We start from the raw sequence: 24,688 nt of genomic DNA, 5'->3' as shown, positions 1-24,688 counted from the left end.
ACAGTGATTTCCCCCATCCTATTATTCCTACTAAATTTACTATCTGGCATTCTTTTATAAAGAAAACTTGCCCTCCACTCTCCACCCCCACTGATTCTTGAGTATCACTATGGACTCATGACTTTTAAATAGATACAATATTATAATCCTTCATCATTATTCTTTTTGTTATTTAAACTGTCCTAAATTTGGACAGTGAGAGCCCCTTCCAGCTGGATCCTGTGTCCTTTTATTACGTTTTGTCTGTCTGTCTGTGAGTATTTCCTTGCTTTCTGGCACAATAGTGTTCCAGGCTCATGTTAGGTATTTGCTGCTGCAGACCTGATTCTTTTTATTTGGGAAAGAGATTGACAGAGTGAGACCAAGATTTGGGGAGAGGGTTCATAAAAAAGGCAAGAAAAGAGATTTAGAGTAAGGAAATATTTGGGAGGAATTCTTGGTCAAGACCTATCTCAGGTAGATGTCTCAAGCTTTCCAAACCTGAATTTCCTCTCCTGGAAAATGAGAATTGGTATGGCTGTTGCTCAGGTAGGTTGTGTGAATTCATAAACTCAATCCTATGATTGTCACACATTGGATATTGGCTGGCTGTTATCAGTAGCGACATCCTACCAACTAGGTTCATTTCTGTGATATTGGTGAGCTCCAGTTACCTACCTCCAATGCATTTATAATTAAACTTGTTTATGTGTAGAAGCTTTGTTTAAATGTTGCTTTAAAATGTTCTAAGGGCAACTAATACTGTTTCTAGATGGAGTTAAACGGGTACTGTCTCTAAAAGCCTGGTGAAAACAAGCTTTCAAGGGAATCGTGTGTAAATTGAAGGAGGAAAGGATACACACACATACACACCAAACCTATATGTGTATATATGTACATTTCGTGGTTGGAATTAAGATCTTAAATAAGTGTCCAAGTACGATGTAGACTGTGCTTAAAACCAAGCTCCGCCACTTACATTTCTCATTTCAAAAGTGCAGATACTTACACTTTCCCTGAGCAGCTGTGAATCTTAAAATCTGGGCCAAGGAGACAGTAGAACTGTGGTTTGGAGTCTTATCATTATCGTTTGTACATTAGGCGGCACTTCCACCTGGTGGCAGTGTGTTTCGATCGCAAGCTCAAGAGCAGAGCGGGCTGAATTTATAAATCTACACCCCTTGGTAAAGCTACCGCATTAAACTACTTTGAATAAAAACATTTTCATACTTTACGTATGGAATGCTTACTTCAAATAACAATAACTTCCTGGTACGACAAAAGGATTGGACACTGCGCTGGAGTTTCTTTTTTGCAAGGGTTTTCACTCATTCAACAAATCCCTTCTGAGTGCAGACTGTGTGCCCCGCACTGTTGTGCGCGCTTGGGATACATCAATGGGCAAGAGACAAAAATTCCGCCCCCTGATACCTTTTACTGTGCTCTCTATATGCTCTTTATGAATACTATATAAACTAACCTAGATAATTTGTGAAGAGCTCTACGGATTACAAAATTCCCTCCAATGTAAACGACGTGTTTCGAGGCCCATATGGCTAATTAAGTGAAGAACCTGTGAGCAGACTCACTCCAGTCGATCTAAGAACCCACCTTGCAAAACAGAGTTAAACCAGGAGCTAGAAGATGTCATGGGCTGCCTACGAGAGTAAACAGAGCCATCTTTTCTCAAAATTTCTCCCCAGAAATAAGTTCTTTTCGGCAAGCAAGGGCTTCTCTCGGTTGGCGGGGCTCGAACCCGCTGAGAGCGGAGGGCGATGGCGCGTGTGGAACTCTGCCCTTCCAAAGGGGACATTCGTTTCCCTGCAGAGCCCTCGAGGTGACTGGCCGACCGGCCTGGGGGCCAACACCTATGGGTCACCCACTGCTTTCCGGGGACGTGCCCCTGCTCCGGACTCGACCTCCAGCGACTAATCCTGAGCGAGGCGCGAACGCGCCCCCGGTGGCGAGGCTCAGCCCGTCGCCGGGTCCGGAACGGAACTGCCCTACGGAACTCGGGTGCGCGCTCAGAGTTTCCGGGGGAGGAGAGCGGAGAAGGACCTGCGCGCGGCCGTCCTACGGCTGCAATGGAGGCGATTGCTGTGGGGGTCCGTGGGCTGCGGCTTGGGCGGATCTCTCCCCTCGGCGGGTCCCGCTGCAGTGAGTTTCCGAGTCCTTGGGGACGGGGATCGAGGCCTAGAGAGTGGTGTCTGCCCAGATTGAACCTCAAGCGGGTGGTGGTAGGTCCTGCGGGGCCGAAGAAGGGGGAAGATTCCTCAGTCCCCGCTGTGGCTGCCTTTCCCCTTCCAGCTCGGGAGGACGAATCTGGGGGCCAAGGGCTATAGAGAGAAGAGGCGCGGGGCCGCGGGCCGAACTTGGGGCACCTTTGGGAAGGAGCCCCTGTTCCGTGCAAACCTGTCCTTGTCTTCCCATTGGAAGACTCATATTCCCTGAATGGACGTTTGGAAAATAAGCTCAGCATTTCCCCTTGATACTGATAGTTTTGGTGTGGGACCTCCATCTTCTGGAGCTTTGGTGTCTTCCCCAAGACCCTTTCAAACAGACAACTTTGCTCACCTTCCCAGTGACTCTAGTTTTCACTCGCCTTCCTGGTTACTTTTTGCCCCTTGTTGTAAAGCACAGATTGGAATACAACAGTGGAAATTGGTGGGAAATAAAAATCTAATGTGAAAGAGCAAAGTTGAAGTAGAGATGTGGATTTGGGACAGCTGCGGTATTCTTCCGTTTTTTTAGTATTATTATTTTAGTTATTAATATTAAAAAACAATGTTGTTTTTTTGGGGGGGGATGGAGTGGGGTGGCGGCTGGCCGGTAGCAGGGATCGAACCCTGGAAATTGTTATCAACGGCACGCTCTAGCCAACTGAGAGACAACCTGCCAGCTCAGAAAGTGCTTTAAGTTTATCTCTGAGCCCATTTTTGGCTAACAAACGGCATTTAAAATTCTGTTGCCTCCTATTCTTTCCTTATTATAGGAGGATGTGGTACTGGAGAGGGGTGGGGGATCGGCAGTATGTTGTTCATTTTTTCAGCCCTCATATTTGTTGTAACTTCTCCACAGGATTTATAGCAACATCTCCAGCTTCTCAGCTGTCACCGACCGAATTGATAGAAATGCGAAATGACCTCTTTAATAAAGAGAAAAACAGGCAGTTGTCATTAACTCCCCGAACTGAGAAGATTGAAGTTAAACACGTTGGGAAAACTGACTCTGGAACTGTCTTTGTGATGAATAAAAACATTTCAACTCCTTACAGTTGTGCCATGCGTAAGTACCAGAATCAGGATACAGTTTTGATCATTTTATGTGAGCTGTGTGGAAGAACTGGTGCAGAGGAGACAAGATGCTGTGATTGCTTCCTGAACTTCCCAGGAGTTCTCCTTTATCTAGCACCTTATTATGTGTTCACTGTCTCTTTAGCTGTGGAGGTACTATGGGTATTACAGGGTTGGTACTGTAGTGCACAGGTTGGGTATTTTTAGGGTAGTAAATTTTTTTCTGGCAGAAGAAGGCCAGATCTGAATGCATTGTTTCTAGTGTGCTTTCTCTTTCTAGACAGGACTCTGATGTAGTGGGTGCAGTAACCATGTGGGTTTCTTTAAAGGATTTTGGGATAAAGGGACTGTTGTGGCCACAGATCACCAGCTTTTTTGCTGCCTTTCCCTTTCTAGCTCTTTCTAGCCTAACCTACATCTTTTATCTGCTTGCAACTTGCCCCTGTGTGTGTTGTACTTTTGTTTACATTTATATAAACATGTGGTAAATGTTTGAGTTGAAATGTGCATGGGGTGAATGTGATTGGGGTAAAAATATTTGTTCTGTTCATATTTTAAGGGAGGTAACAGTGCCCCATGTGTGATTTGGTGTGGAAATAAATGAAGGGAACAAGGCCTCTAAGTATTATTTTTGATCAAAATGTTTGGATAGAGTTTTGATAGAACTGGTCATATTTAGAAAGTCCCAAAATAGATATAGCTGCATTGTTTAGACTTTTGGAAAACTCAGTAATGATTTCACTTAAGTAGTTAAACTTTACCAGCTTAAGCTTGCCTAAAGATTGTACACTCTCAATCTTCCTTTGTTCTGGCACTTAAATTAGTTCTTAGGATAATTACTTATTTAGTTTTCAAGTATTTTTTTGAAACTCTGCTGTATTATAGGCACTAGGATTACAGAGAAGGATAAGACAAAGCTCAGGCATTTGAGGATCTTTATACACCTCACACAGAGATGCAGCTTCTGAACCATCCTGAGCATGACCCCTGCCCTAAGAATTTCGTGTCATTCATACCTTCAGTCAGTCAGTAAACTTTTATTGAGCACCTCCTATATTCCAGGCCTGGCACTGGGCTCTGGATATACTGGTGAGTGAGCAAAAATAAAAACGATCCTGCTTTTATAGAACTTATATACTGTTGTGGTTGATACTTTAGACCCCGTAGTTTGACTACTTTTGAGAGTAGCTGTGTACTTGCCAAACATCTAATCAGGGTTTGAGTTGCATTATGGGATCACAGAACAGACCAGAACTGATTGGCTTATATGTGAATCCATATTAATAATTAAAAAATGGTTGCTACAGTATTTAATTGAAGAGTCCATGTCATGGAGGTAAGAGATGGTTTGAGAGCAAGACTCAAAACCAAAGAAAACAGATTTATGTTGATGTATGTTAATATATTTTCTCTTTTCTTCTAAGATGTTTGTGCATCTGTCCAAATGTATCCATGATGCTGTTCTCTGAATATATTTAAGTGTAGCTATTAGAAAATTGTTTTATTGATAATTGACAAATTAATTTCAAACTAGATTTTTCCTTAATGATTTTTGTAAATGGTTTGAGTAATTTTGTTAGTAATCAACAATACCTTGAGTGTGTTGGGTATTATTTTTTTGTTGGTTATAGATGTAATATGCAGTTCTTTTTTTCTCCAAAAATGATAATCTGCAGAATCTTGCTTTTCCATTGTTTTATTTCTTAACATAGCACTTACATATGGAGCTTTTCACTTAGGGTTTTGTTAGATTTAGATTGTTAATCTATTTTAAATTCCTAGATTTAAGTGAGTGGTACTGCAGGAAGTCCATTCTAGCTCTTGTGGACGGACAGCCTTGGGACATGTATAAACCTTTGACCAAATCCTGCGAAATTGAATTTCTTACTTTCAAAGATCGTGATCCAGGAGAAGTGAATAAGGTATTTCTGTCTCTGCATTCTTTTTTTATTTTTTTCCCCAATTATTTTCTTCTCTTTTTTATTAAAAGCTATTCTCTGTGGAATGTAAAATGTAAAAATATGGCCAAGGTAAAATGTTGTACTGTATTAGATAGTGTCTTACTCGTTAGATTAGGCATTTTCATAGTTCAAAAAATACGAGTGGCATCCATTTCTCTGTATTTTGGATTGAGAAAACTGTGTGACATGTCTTTTACATTCATATCTTAGATCAGCTGACATGTCTTTTACATTCATATCTTAGATCAGCTGACATGTCTTTTACATTCATATCTTAGATCAGCTTACATTTATTGATCACACTCTCTGTTGAAGGTGATTCCATTCCGACTGTTACTGCTGGAACCCAGCCTTTGACCATCTTCTCTGGATAATTTCAATAACTTTTTTCACTCCCTCACCCTCAACCTCTCCTTTTTAAAAAAAAAAAAAAAGTACTTAAAATCTTTGTAGTCCTATAAAAGTTTTATTAAGTGACACGATTAAGGATCATGTCACTTACACCTAAAGAACTTATCTACCCGATAATGTTCGCATAACCTTTTGGCCCTGCATAATCTGTCCCTAGTCTGCCTTTCTAGCTTCACCTCCCACTGCATCTTCTACTTCCTCTTTGCTCCAGCCACGCTAGAGTACTTGGTTTATGCTCTGTTGTTCTTCTGGCTATTGTTGATGCTCTTCCTTCAATGCTGAGCATTTTTTCTCCTCATTAAAATCTTATTTATCTTATATAGTTCAGTTAAAATGCTGTCTGCTCTGTGGAACCTTCTAGGTTTCTGCTTGTCAGAATTAATCCTTTTCTCTAGGGTCTCATAACACTTGGCTAGTGTCTCTAGATATAGTATTTTAATTTTGCCTTGTAACATGAACTGTTGCATGCATTAGCTTCTAGACTCTGTGGAGATAGGGACCATTTCCCTTATTGGACCTAGTCCTTGACTTACATACAGTGGATGTTTAATAAAAATTTGTTGAAATGAAATAGTTAAGCAAGAAAATGATAGAAATGATATAGTAATAGCTAGCACTGAGTATTATGTATCAGGCATTGTTCTGTATGATTTATAGGTATTAACTCATTTAATTTTCATGCAGACTCTACAGAGTAGGTGCTATTCTCCCCTTTTTCCTGATGAATAAACTGAGACAAGAGATTTAGCAGCTTGATCAAGATTGTGGTTTAGGAAGTGTTGGAGCCTGCTTTCGAACGTAGGCATTCTAATTGAAGTTCAACAGACATTTAAAAACATTTAAGTAGGATAAATGAAGAAGTACATTTTGCTATTTGCCTTCAAGGCCTGGGTTTGTACTTATTTTTAGTGTAATTTGGTTGCATAAAATACGTAATGGAGCAGTCTCTGCCAACAACCAAGTGACACCACTCTTGTAGTCCTCAGATGTGGAGAAGAGCTTATGAAAGTCAAGTGCCCAGTTAGAGTAGTGGCAGTAAGGGGAATAAGATGGGCAGATATGGTGCAGGATGCATATTTCTCCTTATGACTCTGATAAGGTCATTGCATAAATACCTGTATCATACATATCCATGAATCAAAATGTGCTAGTGAAATGAAAACCCGGTTAGTGGTGAGGCTGCTTTGCTGTAAGTATCAGGGACTTGAGTGATGTGTTATGTGATGTTAGGTATAGGATAGGAGTCATCAATTATATTTTAATGTATTTATTTTATTTTAGCATAAGTTTGTTAAGTTAACTTTATCCTGGGTTAAAAATAAATACTATAAGATAGAAAAGCTATCCATTGGTTGATAATTATTATAGTGTCTGTTATCTTGCTAACAACTTGAAGTTGGTGCTTCATTCTTTCCTGGTTTTTGCTTGGTAGAAGAAATATCATGCCCTGATGGTAAGTAAACATTGCTACATGCTGAGAATGGACAGATATTTGAGAAATATTTCCTAAGTCAAAAGTTGACTTAAATTTTAATATTATAGAAACTTTAATGAATCTTAGTGTGTATTATGTCTGTACTATTATATTTTTCTAGGCTTATTGGCGTTCTTGTGCCATGATGATGGGCTGTGTAACAGAGAGGGCATTCAAAGATGAGTATATGGTCAGTTTGGTCAGAGCTCCAGAAGTTCCTGGTAATGTACACATATAAATATATATACTTTTTTAAATCCTTGAATATTTTGGTACCTACTTTTGATGTATAGAGTTCATTTCTAATTTTATCTAATATAAGTTACTGTCATACATATTTCATTTTTGTGGGTAACAAAATTCATCCTATTAAGATGAAATATAAAGTAATTTTTGGAGATCAGTAGTTAACATAATAGAATTAGTGGGAAGTGTTTCTCTTGAATAAGAATTTCATGGAATTACACTGACTCACTGTTTATTTCTTGCCACTTTAAGCATTTATTTCAAAATTTAATGTGTGGAGGAGGAAGAAATGGGAGTATAAGTACTGCTGGAAAGAGCTGTGCTTAGGTGGTACTATTTTACCAGAAATGATCATGATTCTGGAGAGGCACACCACTTTGATGAGGTGGAAGGGTTCAGACTTTCTGTAAATTTGCTAAAACTAAGATTTCACAACAATATGTGTAGTAGGATTATGTGAATTTTGTTTTTAAATATGTACACCAAAAGTATTTGAATGAAGTTCAAGAAATGATTCTGAGAACAAAACATCAAAAATGGCGATATTTAGGAGATTTTATAAAAGAAATTCAACATTTCATGTTCATTTAGTCATTCACCTACTTATTAAATACCTTGTTTTGGAATTTTTATACCTAGTAACTATTTGAAATCTCTATAGTAATAGTATTCCTTAAAAATCTTGAAGCTCTCTCTTTCTGCTTCCACCATCTTGCAATGTGAGACCCCTGGGTTGCTGTTGCCACCACCGGATGGACTTTGGACTTCCGAGCCTCAGAAACTAGATTTCCAGGAATGGGATGTCATACCCTCCTAAGGGAGATTCATTCCTGTGGTAACATGGTTGAAATATCAGTCCGAGTGATTCAAGGTGGCAAATCCTCAACACCAGCATGGAATTTTTGTCTTTAAGCTACAATGAGCTTGCCTGTCACCTCTGAAATGGAACCAGACTCCTATGTAGTCTCAGCTGGAGATGGACCCTGGGGGCAGGAAAGTCTGGATCCTGAAGACAATCTGCAACCATACACCTAGAACTCCAGTTTCTTCTTTGGAAACGTCCCTCTGGATGCTACGTGAGGATGATTCTCTGAACAGGGCAGCGTTCAGATGAAAGGACATCCACTTGGCATTGCAGCAATTCCAGTTGCTCTTCCAGCCCTCACACTCCAAGCCCACTCAGTGACAATGGGGAGAAATAGACACAGTAAGATTAATCGTAACAGCACAAAAGCAAAGGAGCAGACAGGATAAGGATCCCTTCACTGAAAAGTAAGAAGTGATTGTAATGGTTACTGAGCCTCCAGGAGACAGATCCAGAGGTCCTGAAATGCAGAGAATCCAGAAAAATCTAAATTGATAACACCAATGATGCCACCTTCAAGCATTTATCACAGTTACCAGTTTATATTTGCACAATTTTTTTAGTGCTTGTTTCCTAGTAGAATGTCCTCTCTACCTGGGAGGGCTACTGTATCTTAGAGTCAGTGACATTTGATTACTGACTTTAGAGGCAGGTCTACTGGGCAGGTCCTGGAGATAGCTTCTTCTCAACATTGCTGAGAAGTGTGAGACATCCTCTGTAACATGGAGACCCAATTCCTGCTGCTGCAGTAACTACTGGAGGTTGTCACAACAACTGGGGGTGCTCAGGCTGAGCCCTGGGGACATGTGGTATTGATATCCAGGCCACAGGACTGGCCCACAGAGCTCTTCCCTCTCTCCAAGGAGATCTTGGGAGCAATGTAAACGAGACCAGACCTCGATTTAGACCTGTTCCCTACTACCTTGCTGTCCGCTCTGAAGCAATGCCAGGACTCCCCACAAAAACCCTTCCCTGCCCTTCAGACCAGCAGTGCCCAATTCTTTGTTCTCAACTCATTCCACGTAATGATCAGAAACCCCAGGATTAAAGGTGGCTTAAACCATTTCTCCACACACAATCCAGGGCAATAGGAGGCAGATAGTTACTGGTCTGGAAGAGTTGGAGGCTGGACAGATTTCATATGGGCATTGTGTACAGGGTCAACAATATCGATGAAAAAGTGAGACCTTATCTGTAAGCTGTAAGCAGACCCCAGCTCAGGCTGGGTTATGTCCATGTCTATACCTTATGTCCATGTCTAAACCTGTCAGTGGGGAGTCAGTGAGGGTTCAGGCTCCTCATGGTTCCCTCTAGGAAATGAGTGAGGGAACTCTGAGGTCTTCCTTCCCTAAGCACATTGGGTGACTGATTCTTGCTGTGGCAGCTAAGAGTATTCCACAGGCACTGGCAGTGCTGAGGACCCAGGGAAGATCAGAAGGTACAGCATAACTCTTGAAAGCTTTCCTCATGCTTGGCACTCACAGGAAATCTTCCTGGTAGGATTGTTGGGGTGTACAAGTGTAGTAGGCTGAATTCTAAGGTGGCCCCCAAGATCTTTCCATTCTAATCCATGAGACTGTGAATATGATGAATTTTGCTTCCGTGATTAGGTTATGTTATGTAGCACAGCTGACTTTGAGAAAGGGAGATTATGCAGGTGGGCCAGATCTAATCCCATGGGCCCTTTAAAAGCAGATAGTTGTGGGCCGACCCCATGGTGCACTCGGGAGAGTGCGGTGCTGGGAGTGCAGTGACGCTCCCGCCACGGGTTCAGATCCTATGTAGGAATGGCCGGTGCACTCACTGGCTGAGTGCCGGTCACGAAAAAGACAAAAAAAAGCAGATAGTTGTTAGCAGAGAGAAAGAGATCTCAAGAGTGGAAAGGATTTATGCTCTATTACTGGCTTGAAGATGGAAAGGCCCACATGCCAAGGGAAGTGGTGGCACCTAGGAGATGAGAGTGTTCTCCCGTGGACAGCCAGCAAGGAAATGGAGCTCTCAGTCATACATCAGCAAAGATGTGAATTCTGCCAACAAGAATGAGTTCAGAGTTGAATTTTCTCCCAGAGCCTAGAACTCCAGCCAGAACCTTTATTTCAGCACGAGCAAAGAACTTAGCCATTCTGTGCCACAATTCTGACCTCAGAACTGTGAGCTAATATGTGGGTATTTTGGAATTGAGGTAATTTGTTACATAACAATAGAACGTAACACCACAATGTTGGACTTTTGGCAGATGGCGCATATATTTCACGTTGTTTGCGTATATGTACATGCCACTCTAGCAGCAAAAGCTGGAATTTATTTCACTATTACTAATTTTCCCATTTGCCTTAGCCTGCTATATGTCTCTGCAAGACTCTTCCTTATTTTTGTATTTTATTCATCATAGATAATTTACATGAATTTTGGTTATTAAAATATGGTATTAAAAAAAATCTTGGATGCTTAAAAATATTGGTTATTTGGGCTAACAAAAGGTGAGTTAATTTTTTGAGCAGAGGAAATTTGATAGAGTCCTGGCAAGCAGCTGGGATAATGTTGGCAAGTTTTATAATTTGTAGAGTTGGGAGAGATTGCTAATCCTTCATGTTATGGTCTAAATACTCAGTTGCTGGAAATTAGTAGCTTTCTGCCCTAACACGTTTGACTTTGCTTTTTATTTTGGTTGGATTTACAGTTATCGCTGGAGCATTCTGTTATGATGTAGTTTTGGATAAGAGACTTGATGAATGGATGCCAACAAAAGTAAGTATACTCTTTGGAGTGTTACTCTGTGCCTTTCTCTGCTAGAATAATTCTATATTTGTATTGTTGAATGGTACTGCATATTGAAGACATATAAAAGAATCTATCTATCTGTGTATCATTATTGCTTTTTCAGTGTATTTACGACAGAGATGTATGAGTGAGGGTATTCACAGCAGCATGGTCAGTTATCTTGAGGCTGTATGTCCTGCTTGACCTTTTTCTTCAAGTGCCTTCTCTTCCTTGAGGTAGTGGTTTTCAAGATGCCTATAATATAAAATATAGAAGCTTAACCATCTTGATTGATGTGGTGGTAGTGGGCTTGGGGACATACATTTTTGGATAACCAAAGCACAGTTTGAAAACCACTGCCCTAAACCATTTTAGCTTATTGCATACTGTGATATCCCTGTATAAGCAAGAGTCACATTGAGAAATGGGGTGAGTTAAAGAATCAAACTTTGACAACACTAACCCAAATAGCAACAAACTATACTCTTCGTGAGTAGTCTACACTCATAATGCGGGTGGTCCTTGTTGGTCTGGGACTTGGGTAGCAGCAGGGCCTGGCTAGGTAGGACGATCTAGGTCAGGAGGTAGGGAATACTGATGGTTAACAAAGGTCAAGCCTGGATACTTAGTTATGATTGTGGAGAGTAGGCAAATGCCTAATTCTTAATTAAACAAAACTATATGTCCTACAGATTGGGAGTCTGGAGATCAGTAAAGGGGAGGCAGTGTAGCATACCATTTTATCAATTCCACTATGTACATTTTAAAAAATATTTTAATATCTTTGGAAATAGATGTGCCTTATAGTAAATGGCATCTTATAATCGGTAGTGTGTATATGTTTTTTGTTTTTCTGTTTTTTTTTGTAGTGATATATTTCAGATTTAGTGAAATACTGTAGTTGTTAAAAGCAAGGGTTTTGGGGGCTGGCGCCTGGCTCACTTGGGAGAGTGTGGTGCTGATTAATACCAAGGCCACAGGTTCGGATCCCTGTATAGGAATGGCCGGTTAGCTCACATGGGAGAGCATGGTGTTGACAACACCGAGTCAAGGGTTAAGATCCCCTTACCAGTCATCTTTAAAAAAAAAAAACAAAAAAACAAAAACAAGGGTTTTGGAGTCTGGGTATATCCCCCTTTAAATTCTGGCTTTGGAAGTTACTTCTTATGTAATCATGCCCATATTACCTAATATTGAGAGGCAGAGGAAGAAAATAGGAAGGAAGAACGAGAGAAAGAGGGGGAGGTGGGGAGGAGGGCAAGGAAGGAGTAAGAACTGTTTCTTCATGATGTGCCTTCTTCCTTTTCAAGTATGTACCCAAATTTAAGAATAGATTTTTACTTATTGAGGGGAGTTAACTGAAAACTAATGAGATCAGGATTCAATTCTCATTATCTATGAAACTTGCTGCCTCTTTTTTCTTTTCTTTTTTTTTTTTTAAAGATAAGACTTCAAAAAAGACATATACCATGTGAGGATTAGTTAATTGCAGGCTCATTGGAGCTGAGTGCATGGCTTAGAGAAAGTAGGGGAGAGTTACTTGGAAGGAATGGTTATCTTAATATAGATGTGGACTTTATATATTAAATTATCCCTTTAAGAATGGAGAAGAGTCATTTTATGTAAGAAGGTCTAAAAGGAAGCTTATGGGAACAATTTTATTGTAAAAATTATTTGTGTAACAGTATTTGATCTTTTCTGTATTAGTAATGACTTGTAGTATGAAAGCTCAGTTATAGTTTTATTAAAAATTTCATAAACATTATTAATGTGTATTATTAATCAGTCATTTTAATCGTGTAAAACTGACATTTTCGTTAAACAGAAATTTATAATATTGGACATATGCCATGAGGGGTCTTCAAAAAGTTCATGGAAGGATGCATGTTATCTTTTAACTCCATTTTTCCATGAACTTTTTGAAATGCTTGCTAATATTTTGTATATAGTTTCAGTGATGATGTTACATTTCTAGTGAAATTTTGCAAATTAGGAAAACAATAATTTTTCCTCATGTGTCTTAGTGTGTTTTATGCTGCTATAACAATATCACAGGCTGGGTAATTTATAATGAATACAAATTTATTTTGCTCGTGGTTCTGGAAGCTGAGAAGTCCAAGACAGAGGAGTTACAACTTATGAGGGCCTCTTGCTACATCATATCATGGTGGAAAGCATCACCAGGGTAAGAGAGAGCAAGAGACTGAAATTGTGGCTTCAAGCCTTCTTATAACTGGCATTAATCACTTCTTGAGCGTGGAGTCTTCATGACCTAAATACCTCCCATCAGGCTCCTCCTCCCAACACTGTTGTACTGGGGTTTAAATTTCCAGCAGTGCTTTTGCAGGGACACATTCAAACCATAAATTTAATGCACTTAGTTTTATTCATAGTGTAAACACACTTTTATGTCTTGTTATTTGTTTACTAGCATTTCTACTTGTTGCATCATAGTTTTGATAATCATTTATAGGGCCGTATAATTTGGATGAAATATTTATTAAAATTTATTTGTAGGATTATCTTTAATAATTACTATTAATAGGGACTGATATCTTAATTACAGGTAAGTTACAAGTTTTATAGTTTGTAGAGTTGGGAGAATGTTTATGGTCTAAATATTCAGTTGTTGAAATTAATAATCTCACCTAACAAACTTTATTTTGCTTTTTGTTGGATTTATAGTACTAAGCATACAATTTTATCTTCTCTGGCTTATGGAGAAATGCTTTTAAGTGAATTGATAACTAATGATTAATACTTTCATTTTTAAGGAGAACCTACGTTCCTTCACAAAAGATGCTCATGCTTTAATTTATAAAGATCTTCCATTTGAAACTCTGGAAGTTGAAGCAAAAGTGGCATTAGAAATATTTCAACACAATAAGTAAGTTTTGGCTTCCTTTAGAGCAAATTAAACTTCCCAAAATTAGATGTAATGAAGAGAATCTGGCTCTTAAGAATTTTTATATTTAATGTACATATTGATACCGTTTTATTTTCTGCTATAAGATCTCTTTTTCTGCACCAGCCTATTTACTTTCGTTCATATCTTTGTTTATTTCACTGAGAAAAATGTTCCCCAACCCCCTTGGTAATTTTCTCACTTTGTTTTACTTCTCGTAGGCCAGCCCTTCTCTTTATATCAACATAGTGGTATGTTTCCCCTTTTTCTTTCCCCTGTGAAGTGATAACATACGTTAAGTAACCATTTTGTGCACTTGGCAGCCTTCTCCTCCCATCCTCTTTAAATGAAAAGGATAAGATTGGAAATGCAAGCAGTTTGGAAGGGAGTTAACAGCTGAAGTAAAATGTTTATACAGGCAGGTCTTAGTCTTCCGCATGTGAATTATCTGTTTGATGGATTTTCTTTGTTAACATTTAAAATGCTGCCTGGTTTCTCAATTCTATTTCTTACCCAGAAAACTTCCAGTTCACTTTCTACTTGTTGTAAGAACATACACCAAATTTTAATATTAATCTAACAGAAAATTAGAACTAATTAGAGAGAAATCTGTGCTACAGAAAAATAGCATAGTTACTATATAGTCTGAAGCCAAAATATGCACCTGCAGATTGTTAAAGGTTACAGATTAGAATTCAGATCACAAATTCTCATAGGATAGTTTACCGTAGATATATTTTTGGGGTAGTTCAGTAGAGTCTCCTCAACTCATACTCCAGTTGGCATTTCTCAAAGCCTCATAATATTTTCCATAAGAAATTCATTGATATGCTGAAAAATGAGTACTGTGTTCAACTGAGTTTGAAGAACAGTGACATAAAAAAATATATTGATTGCTCTCTAGGATGTCCCAAAGTGGATATAGAAAACTGTATTTTCCAAATGTATTAGCCCATTTTTAGCATATCCTGCAACCCAAGTACTTAGAAAGAAGTAATAAGTAGTAGTATACTATTTTACCTTAACTAGAGTACAGATAGTACTGTAGAACAAAACCACTGTTTATAGCATTGATTCTATACGAGAATTCCTTAGATTACTGGAACATATCAAGTCAACCTTTGTGTCAAAAGTCAATTACACATACTGTCCAATAGAAATATAATATGAGCCATCTATATAAATTAAAATTTTCTAGTAGCTACATTAAAAAAAGAGAAAAGGTGCAGTTTAATCGAATTTATCTAAAATGTTATTTTAACATGTAAGCAATAATAAAAACTTATGATTTTATCATTAAATATTTTTTGTTTAATGATATTTTATGTCATTTTTCATAATAAGGCTTGAGAATCTGGTGTGTATTTTACATTTGAGGCATCTTTTAATCAGGAATAATCTGTAGCTCTATTATTGGACAGTGTACTTTTGACTTCCATTCTGTGTACATTGATATTTCCCTTTCCCCCATTTAACTGTCAAAGTCTGGAAGGGGCGTCTGGGACCTAGTAACTTAGTTGAGTGTGCGATGGGAGGAAGGGGATAGTTTTGGGACAAATTTGAGAGGACAGAGAGTGTTGGATTATTGAAGGTGGGTCAGAGATTAGGTCTTTCCACTGTAGGGGGAAGGGTGGGAACTTTTGATGGTTTTGGCTCACAGGGGACAGGAGCATCTCTTAGAGATGGCAGAGGATGGACAAGTATTCAGGGAATTGACCCCTTCAGTAATGCACAGGGGGCTCTGGAAGAAGGGATATGGCAGTCAGTGGAAATTTTTGCATAAACCAGTGCTTCCCAACCTTGTCACATCATTGTGTGCACACGTGTGTCCAGGCATGTAATATTTGCTTAGTGCCCTGGGGTAAACAGACAAAACTGTTAGTAGTAAGTGGTAAAGTCGTGATTTGAACCTGGGCTGTGTGTTTCCATCTATGCTTTTAGCTAAAGTGACAGAATCAGGTAGCTTTGAGAGACATTTAGGTAGTAGAATTGGCAGGGCTTGGTAATGAATTGGATGTAGGGGGTATAGCGGGAGAAGGAGGAATCAAGGAAATCTAGGTTTTTTATTTGAGCACGTGGGTGGTTAGTGGTATCATAATCAGGAAATTCAGGAGGAAGAACAACTTTGAGTGTGGAAAAGGGGGATTATTTGTTCACTTTGCTAATATGGGGGTTTAAGATGCTTGTGGAACCATCCTTGTGGGTGTCCAGAAGGGTCTTGGATGTACAGTTTGGGGCTCAGAAGAGGTGGGTGGGTTAGAGTCAGAGGCATGGAAGAAACAAATGCATAAGTGATAGCTAAAGCTTGCAAATCAGGAAGCTAGCCTGGGGAGGATGCTTAGAGCGAAAAGAGGATCTTGGTCTAGGATAGAATCCTTAAAGGGTAGAGAAGACAAGAGTGGCTTAGAAGGCAGTAGGGAAGGCCAATGAAGCCTGTGGAAAGAGCGCATTGAGAAGTGGAAGTGAGTAGTGGTGTGGTGTTAAGAAAATGAGGACCGAAAAGTGTTTACTGGGTTGACGTCAAGCACGTGCCTGTGACTCTAGCAAGACCAGTTTGGTGGAGTTGTGGGGCTATGGCCAGATTAAAGAGAGGTGAGGAAGGGGAGGCTTGAAATGTAAACCATTCTCAAAAAGTATGGCTGAAGAGGAAGAGAAAGGGAGGTATCTTTAAACACCTTTTTGTGTATTTAAATTTTTTTCTTTGCTGCTTTTCAGGTACAAAATAGATTTCGTAGAAGAGAAGGCATCTCAGAATCCTGAGAGAATAGTTAAGCTACATAGGTAAGTAAAAGTCTAAAAATTGGCTGCTATGTTAATTTAGAGTAAGACTTATTAGCTTTATTGTTAGCTGAGTGAAGTGTATCTTATTTTGTTCTTACTACCTTATTTTCTGTTGCTTTGTTCATTGTTTTGATATGGTGATAAATGGAAGCTTTAAATTATCTTCAGGAGCAGCTATGGTTTCTGTTCCTCATTTTATTGTTATTTTTATTTCATTTCAAGAGTTGAAAACCATTGTTTAAAAATGTCATTTTCAAGAGTTAATTTTGAAATTGGGCAAGCTGTTCATGTTATGAATTGAACATTACAGTTCATGTATGTACAGAAATATGAATACTGACTAATTAGTTATTACTTATGTTACACATAAGTAAGTTAAACTGCTATGTGCTTTCTGACACATGGATGAGAAAGGTACACTGCTTATGTTGAGATCCTTCCATGGGGAGCAAGTTCCAAGACAGTGTATTATGCAGAAATGACTTCATGGCCTGGATCTGTTTTCTCAACCTCATGTTTTCTTGATTTGGACTTAACTTTTTCCTCTAGGAAACTGCTCTTTGTTTCTGGACACAATCCGTTCTACATACTAAATTCTAAACTCTGTTTTAATGGGTCATTATAAGGTTGTAGGTTATCAGTTTTAGACTTGGATCTACATAGCATTATATGTTCCATGACTCCTAAGAAATGTTTAGATTTATATCAATGCTAATTAAGAAAAAGGTTCACTTGTAGTGTCTTTACTTGAGATCATTATATCAGGGCTTGTTAGAGATTGAATTGAGCCATATAGAATGTTCTTGATTAGGGCTATAGCAGCAAAGACAGTGAATAGTTTAAAAAAAATTTTTTTTTCCAAACTATTACAAAATGATGAGGTTTTCTTTATTTTTAAAATCAAATCAGAATTGGTGACTTCATTGATGTGAGTGAGGGCCCTCTTATTCCAAGAACAAGTATCTGTTGCCAGTATGAAGTGTCAGCGGTTCACAATCTTCAACCCACCCAGCCAAGTCTTATACGAAGATTCCAGGGTCTCTCCTTACCCATTCACTTAAGGGTAAGTAAAGCTTAAAGTTCCACTTCCAGTTTGGGTGTAGATATGATTCTGGACTTGATTTTATACCAATTTGAAGGAGATACATTTTAATTTTCTCTAAGTTGTGTGACACTACAGTATTTTATAAACTCAGGTTTATGATTAAAAACAAATTTTCCCAGGATGTAAACAGGTAATTGTACAGATAAAATTGCACAAATTAAATCAAATTGAGATAGTATTTTTAATTTTTCAAATTAACATAGGTGAAGGTGCATTGAGAGGGGGTATTGGTGTGCATGTTGGTAAGACCTTTCAGGAACACCTTTTGGCCTTACATTTGGCATGTTCTTCCCCCTAATTATAGTGATCTGTTCCCAAGACCCAAAGCCTATCACTTTTTACATTGCTCTCACCCCTTGCTAATCCTTTTTTTTAAATTTAAACTTTTGAGTTTTGAAATAATTATAGTTATGAGAAATAATAAAGAGAGATCCTTTGTACCTTTACCCAGTTTCCCCAGTGGTAATATCTTGCAAAACTAAAATACATTATCACAACCAGGGTATGGACATTGATCCAGTGAAGATACAGAACAGTTCCTTCACTGCAGGGATCCCTCATGTTGGCCTTTTATAGCCACGCTCATTTCCATCCCCTTCTCTCTGCAGCCCCCACCCCCCTGCCTCCTTACTTCTGCAACTACTGATCTGCTCTCCATTTCTAAAATTTTGTCATTTCAAGAATGTTATACGAATGGGAACAAACAGTATGTTTGGAATTTCTTGGAGTTGGCATTTTTCACTCAGCATAATTTTCTGGAGATTTATCCAAGTTGTTGTGTGTATCAATAGTTTATTCTTTTTATTGCTGAGTAGTATTCCTTGGTATGGATGTACCACGGTTGGTTTAACCATTCCCCCATTGAAGCACATCTGGTTGTTTCCACTTTTTGGGTATTAAAAAAGTGCGAGTGATCAGTTTTTTCACATCCTTGCCAGCATTTGAATACAATTTTTAATTTTAGCCATTCTGATGGGTTTGTAGTGATTTCTCATTATAGTTTTTGCATTACCCTATTGGCCAGTGGTGTTGAACCTCCTTTTTTGTGCCTATTTGTAATCTGTATATCTTCATTGGTGAAATGTCTGTTCATGTCTTTTGCTCATGTTCTACTTGGATGGTTTACTCTTTTATAGTTGAGTTTTCAGCATTCTTTAGGTTCTAGGTTCTAGTCCTTTGCTACGTATATAGTTTGCACATTTCTCTGTGTCTGTAGCTGGTCTTTTCATCCTCTTAACAGCCTTTTGCAGAGCAGAAGTTTTTAATTTTAATGAAAGTTTATCAAATTTTCTTTCTATGGAGTGTGATTTTGGTGTCAATTCTAAGAACTCTTAGTCTAGCCCTAGATCCTATTTTTGTATTTTTTCCTAAAAGTTTTATAGTTTTACATTTAAGTCTGTGGTTCATCTTGAGTTAATTTTTGTATAAGGTGTGAAATTTAGGTTGAAGTTCATTTTTTTGCCTATAGATGTCAGATTGCTCTAGCACCATTTGTTGAAAAGGCTGTCCTTCCTCCATTGAATTATTTTTGCATCTTTGTAAAAATCAGCTGGGCATATTTGTGTGGGTCTCTTTCTGGGTTCTGTATTTTGTCCCATTGGTCACATTTGACCATCTCTCCACCACTACCACACAGTCTTGATTATCGTAGGTATAAATAGGCCATGAAATCAGGTAGAATAATTCCTCCCATGTTATTATTCTTTCTCAAAATTGTTTTAGCTATTCTAGTTTCTTTGCATTTCCATTTAATTTTAGGGTACTCTTTTCTGTGTTGACAAAATCTTGGCATTCTAGTAGGAATTTCATTAAACCTAGATAGCAATAGAGGGAGAATTGACGTCTTTAATATGGTGAGTCTTCCAATCTGTGAACTTAGTATATCTTTTCATTTATTTAGGTCTTCTGTCATCTCTTTCATTTTGTAATCTTCAGCACACGTCCTTTACATGTTTGATTTTTCTCCACATACCTTCTTCCTTTCCTAGCCTTCTCTATTTCAGTAAATGGGAACATCATCTACCTAGCTCTTTGAGGCAATCCTTGATTCTCGTTCCCTCATAGCAACGCCCCCATTCCATCAGTCAGCAAGTCCTTTCAACTCTTAACTCTAAAACATACCCCGAATCTACCCACTGCACAGTGTCTCATTTACTGCTGCTTCCTTTATCCATGTGCCTCTTTCTCTTCACTCGTCTTCCTTGCTTTCACTCTTGCACTCCACAGTGCACTCTCTACTTAGTAGCCACAATGGTCTTTTTTTTGGGCGGCTGGCCAGTATGGGGATCTGAACCCTTGACCTTGGTGTTATAACACCGCACTTGAACCAACTGAGCGAGCCAACTGAGCTAACCAGCTGGCCCTCACAATGATCTTTTTAATACGCAAATCTATTACATAATTCCTCTGCCCCATACTTTCCAATGGCTTCTTTTGAACAATTCCCAACCCTTTACTCTCTCTCAGGAAGCCCCGCCTGCCTCTCTTACTTTCTCTCACACCACTCTCTTTCACCCACTGTGTTGTAACCACACTTTAAGATCTCTGCACCAGCTGTTCATTCTGTCTGAGTCAGGCATGGTTTTACCTTTTATACCATGCTGCTCTTTCTCCAGAAGGGTTTGCATGTAGATATTTAGTAATTTTACTTTTTATTATAGATTTCATGAGCTCATTCAGTGTGAAATAGTCACTGGCCTACCTGTATGCTTCAGTATCACCTTCAATTGACTGAATAAAATTGATGTGGTCATTTTGTACTTTACAGTTTTCAATAATTCCCATAATCCTCTGCTACATAAGATTGTTAAGGATTAAGGAAATTGGTTCTGTAATTATACTATTGTCTTAATTAGTTTCTACTTGTTCTTTAGGGTAGTTTGCAAAATCCTCTGGGTCTGCAATTTCAGTGTGAAGATGGCACAGTCAGTTCCTAATGAACCCCTCCTTGTAATTGCTTGTGATTTGAAGAATGACCTCTAGGACATTGAAATTAGCTATTTTAGGGAAGAATCGCTATCTATGGGAAAGTGAGGCAGATTTTTGCTTCTAATTAGAAGGAATGCTTTCTATGATGGAAATGATTAAGAGGGACAAAAGAGGAAGAATGACATATTGAATATTGAAGTCTTTTTTCTTAAATATCAAACAAAGAAGCTGTTCTGTATAGTACCTTTTCTTCCTACTGTGATTCACTTTTGTGAATAAGCCACATTGGTAACACCTAGTTTTTGGTTTTGTTTTAAAAGCTATGTGAAGACTCAGTCCCTTTTATTTTAACTTTACTGCTTTATTTAGTTTATAGTAAATCTTTTCTTTTCAGGCACATTTTACGATATGGGATAAATTATTGGAGAGATCTCGGAAAATGGTAAGTGTTCTTGACAGATAATGACTATTCTTTGAAGAAATTTTCATTGAAATTAAGCAACAACAACCAAAGGGGGGGGGGGGGAAGAAACAGAGGAAAAGAGAAAAAGTAATATGTTGTCTCAATAGCCAAAGCAAATTTGTGATTATTTATACCAGTAGTATTTTGGCAGGAGTAAAGTTGTAATTTGGCAGTTCTCTTATTTTTGCTTCTCAATATTGTGGAACTGATACAGTAACTTGAAGAGAAATAGCACCATTACTGTATAGCATCAAAGGATCTTAATAGTTGTAATGGTATTAATTTGATCTTATGATTTTTTTGGTAAGCTTAATTAACATTTAAAGGATTAGAATTTGTCAGATATATCTTAAGGGTGTTTTGACTGTTGACATTAAATGTGCAAATGTCCTGAAAAACCAGATTTTCTTTAGTGTATTCTGTCATTCGCATTTAGATTTCACAAGAAAGAGTGATTATATTTCTTGGCCACAACTATCCCTATTCACTATTTCATAGGCTAATTGTTCCTCATTGACTTATGTTATCTGATAGTTGTCTGTGTAATCTGGCCTCATGAGCCCTTCCTGCTACTCTACAAACACTCTAGTCAAGCTTATAAACATACTAAGTAACACATATCAAACTTATTTCTTCATGACAGTTCTGTCTGGACTTTGTTTTCCATTCTCCTCCTGTCTGTTCACATCCTGCTATTCTTCAATACCTTCTTGAAACACTCTCAGTGTAATCTCCTAACAAATAATTATCCATATGTATAATTTCCTGCTTAATTGTATACTTCCTCATATTGTTTTCTGATTGTTTTCTTTGCCAGTATATTTACATGCAGTCTGTTAACCCATTGAGGGTTTGTTATATTTGTGTAAGCCCAAATTTTGAACACAGCATTAGCACATGGGGGATTACTCAAGAAATACTTATTGATTTTTTTCATAACGACATATAAGCCTAGTATTTATTAATAAATTTACATATGGAATTTATTATTTAGGGACTTAGCCATAATAATGTTCTTGTGTAAAAGTTATGTAATTTTTTTTTTTTTCTCGTGAGAAGGAAGTATATTTGAGTGGATGGAATAATTTTGTCTTTTTGGCTGGTCACAATGATCATTTTAGATTAAGAAACTAGAGAAGAAATGAATATCTCAGAAATGGTTTGGGAAAATCAAGAAGCAATAGTAACTGAACACTTCAAAGGAAGGAAAAATGCAGAAAAATGGTAGAGACCATAACCTACCTAGAGTATTTGGTAGTCACTAGTTCAGCCAATAGATGTTTTTGAAACATTTATTACGGTTTAGTTTCTTTCTTCTACTGTTCATTTTGATTGTCCAAAGGGAGCAGATTAAACATATGGCTCATTGATTCAACTAACCCAGACTTACTGAGTGTTTATTGTATGCCAGCTACTGTTATGTTTTGGAGGTACAGAAATGAACAAAATATACCTGCTGCCTCAAGGAAGTTACTTTTATGGGATAACTATATTTATAAGCAGACAGTCAGGTGCACATGTGGGGCTCTGGCATATAGAAGAGAAGGACCCAAACCAAGATTAGAGTTGGTTGACTAAGTAAGGTTCCCAGGAATTAGAATCTCTTAAGTGAGTTTTAGAGGATGAATAAAAGTGGGCCAGGCAGACAATTTACTGAAGGATGTGTTGGGGGTTATTTCAGAAGAAGCCACTTGCGTAGAGGCATAGAGGAATGGAGAACATGGTGAATGAAGATGAATGTGAATGTACAGGTCACATGTAGGGTGGATGATGAGTCAGTCCAAAGAAGTTTGTTGGAAGTGGAATCTGAGGGGCTTGTTTTCCATGCTGTGGAACTTGTATTCCCAACTCCCCCTAACCCCCTTGAAGGTGATAGAGGGGTAACCTGGAGAATTTGAGTAGGGAAGTGACCTGCTAATCAACTGTTCCTGTTTAAAAGCTCATTCTGGGGGCAGCTGGGAAGGTAGCTGTGATTTAAGCTGAGACTTCTGTTAGGGGATAGAAAAGGATCAGGGCCTAAGGGTCAGCCATGGTAGTAAGAATGACTGATAGTTACTTAGGTTGAATTAATAGGACTGTGGATGGAATATGCAAGTAAGAAGGGAGTGGACTCTCAATGCTAGGTTTAGGCAGCTGGGTAGAGCCCTTCATTGAGACAGATAATTCAGGAGGTGGGGCAGGTTTTAGGGTGTTGAGGAATTCAGATTTAGTCCTGTTTGTTTGGTGAGTCTGAGTGACATGGAGTAGAAATATAGACATATAGACTAATATTTGGACTAAATCTGTAATATGCTCTATTCTAAATAGAATTATACCTCACAACAAAGTAAATTGATTTAGAATACCAGCACTTCTCGTATTTTTTCTTATACTCATGATTTTGTTTTATAAATGAAAAATAAAATGACAAACTTGAGAAGCCTAGATATAATATGTTTCAGATTCTAATTTAGAATGGCATTGTTGTACTTTACTTGATAATTTATATTGGTAACTTGACCTTTAAGCATTTCTTTTCTTCCTACTTAAGTTTTTATAATTACTATTGAAGGAAAAAGACAAAGGGTTATTATAAAAGAACGAATGTGGAATGGTTTAAAATGGTGGGTGAAGGGTAAAACTGAAAGGTTTTATTAGAAAAGTAAAGCTATTCATGTTTTCACAGGTAACTGAAGACCAAACTAAACCAACAGAGGAAAGTGCATCTACCTGATAACTGCTAAAAATTTAAATATGTATAGTATAAATTAAAATAGAATTTTTAATATAATATTTGTGTGTTCTTATAAAGATAAATTTTATTCTAAGATTGATAGTGATCATTACATTTTTATTTCTCTAAAGGATAAAACAACTTTTAGGTTGCTCACAATAAAAATTTCATGTAACAATCCCCTCCTCTCCTATTCCATGGATGCAGTACTTTACTATGTTTTCTCCTTTTTTTCTACATATGTAAACATATATGTGCACATACAACTGTAATTTTTAAAAAACAAATAGGATTGTACTGTACTTGTTTGCATTTTTCACTGTGGTGTAGTAAACATCCTTGTGCAAAATGGTAAGTTATGCTGATAGATGAAGAATGATATTAACTGAGTATTTACTATGTGCTGGGCATTGTGCTAAGCCCTTCACATGGAGCATTTAATCCTCCCACATCCAGTTTAGAAGGTGTTTCTGTTTTGGGCTGGCCTGTGGCTCACTCAAGGGAGTGTGGTGCTGTGTGCTGATAACACCAAGGCCACAGGTTCGGATCCCATATAGGGATGGCCAGTTAGCTCACTGGGTGAGTGTGGTGCTGACAACACCAAGTCAAGGGTTAAGATCCCCTTACCAGTCATCTTTAAAAAAAAAAAAAAAAAAGTGTTTCTGTTTTGTAAGTGAGGAAACAGGAAACCATAGAGCTTGAAAGTGGCACAGCTGGAATTTGAACCCAGGCAATTTCACTCACGTGCTCTCATGTACTGCTCTACACTGCTGCACACATAAGTAGTTTTGTAGGGATAGTTTT

The 24,688-nt window shown here is 38.1% G+C and overlaps 1 protein-coding gene across 1 annotated transcript; it reads left to right on the top strand.

The window, feature by feature from the left end:
* Window positions 1-2,038: 2,038 nt before the first annotated feature.
* Window positions 2,039-24,062, top strand: MRPL39 (mitochondrial ribosomal protein L39). The gene is made up of 10 exons (XM_063111551.1): window positions 2,039-2,136; window positions 3,058-3,264; window positions 5,055-5,194; window positions 7,240-7,339; window positions 10,910-10,977; window positions 13,764-13,876; window positions 16,610-16,675; window positions 17,585-17,738; window positions 21,103-21,150; window positions 23,837-24,062. Exons 1-10 carry the CDS (start codon window positions 2,064-2,066, stop codon window positions 23,882-23,884), a joined length of 1,017 nt encoding a protein of 338 aa, XP_062967621.1. The 5' UTR covers window positions 2,039-2,063; the 3' UTR covers window positions 23,885-24,062.
* Window positions 24,063-24,688: the final 626 nt, after the last annotated feature.

Source organism: Cynocephalus volans, chromosome 1 (assembly GCF_027409185.1).
Source record: "Cynocephalus volans isolate mCynVol1 chromosome 1, mCynVol1.pri, whole genome shotgun sequence".
Lineage (NCBI taxonomy): Eukaryota > Metazoa > Chordata > Mammalia > Dermoptera > Cynocephalidae > Cynocephalus > Cynocephalus volans.
Note: the sequence above shows the minus strand (reverse complement) of the source record. Positions and strands in the feature narration are given on the sequence as shown.

Bases quoted from the DNA above. Each gene is read 5' to 3' on its own strand.
- MRPL39 (XM_063111551.1), top strand. From the start codon at position 2,064: ATGGAGGCGATTGCTGTGGGGGTCCGTGGGCTGCGGCTTGGGCGGATC. The intron at 2,137-3,057 runs GTGAGTTTCCGA...ACTTCTCCACAG, and splicing joins CCTCGGCGGGTCCCGCTGCA to GATTTATAGCAACATCTCCA. The intron at 5,195-7,239 runs GTATTTCTGTCT...ATATTTTTCTAG, and splicing joins ATCCAGGAGAAGTGAATAAG to GCTTATTGGCGTTCTTGTGC.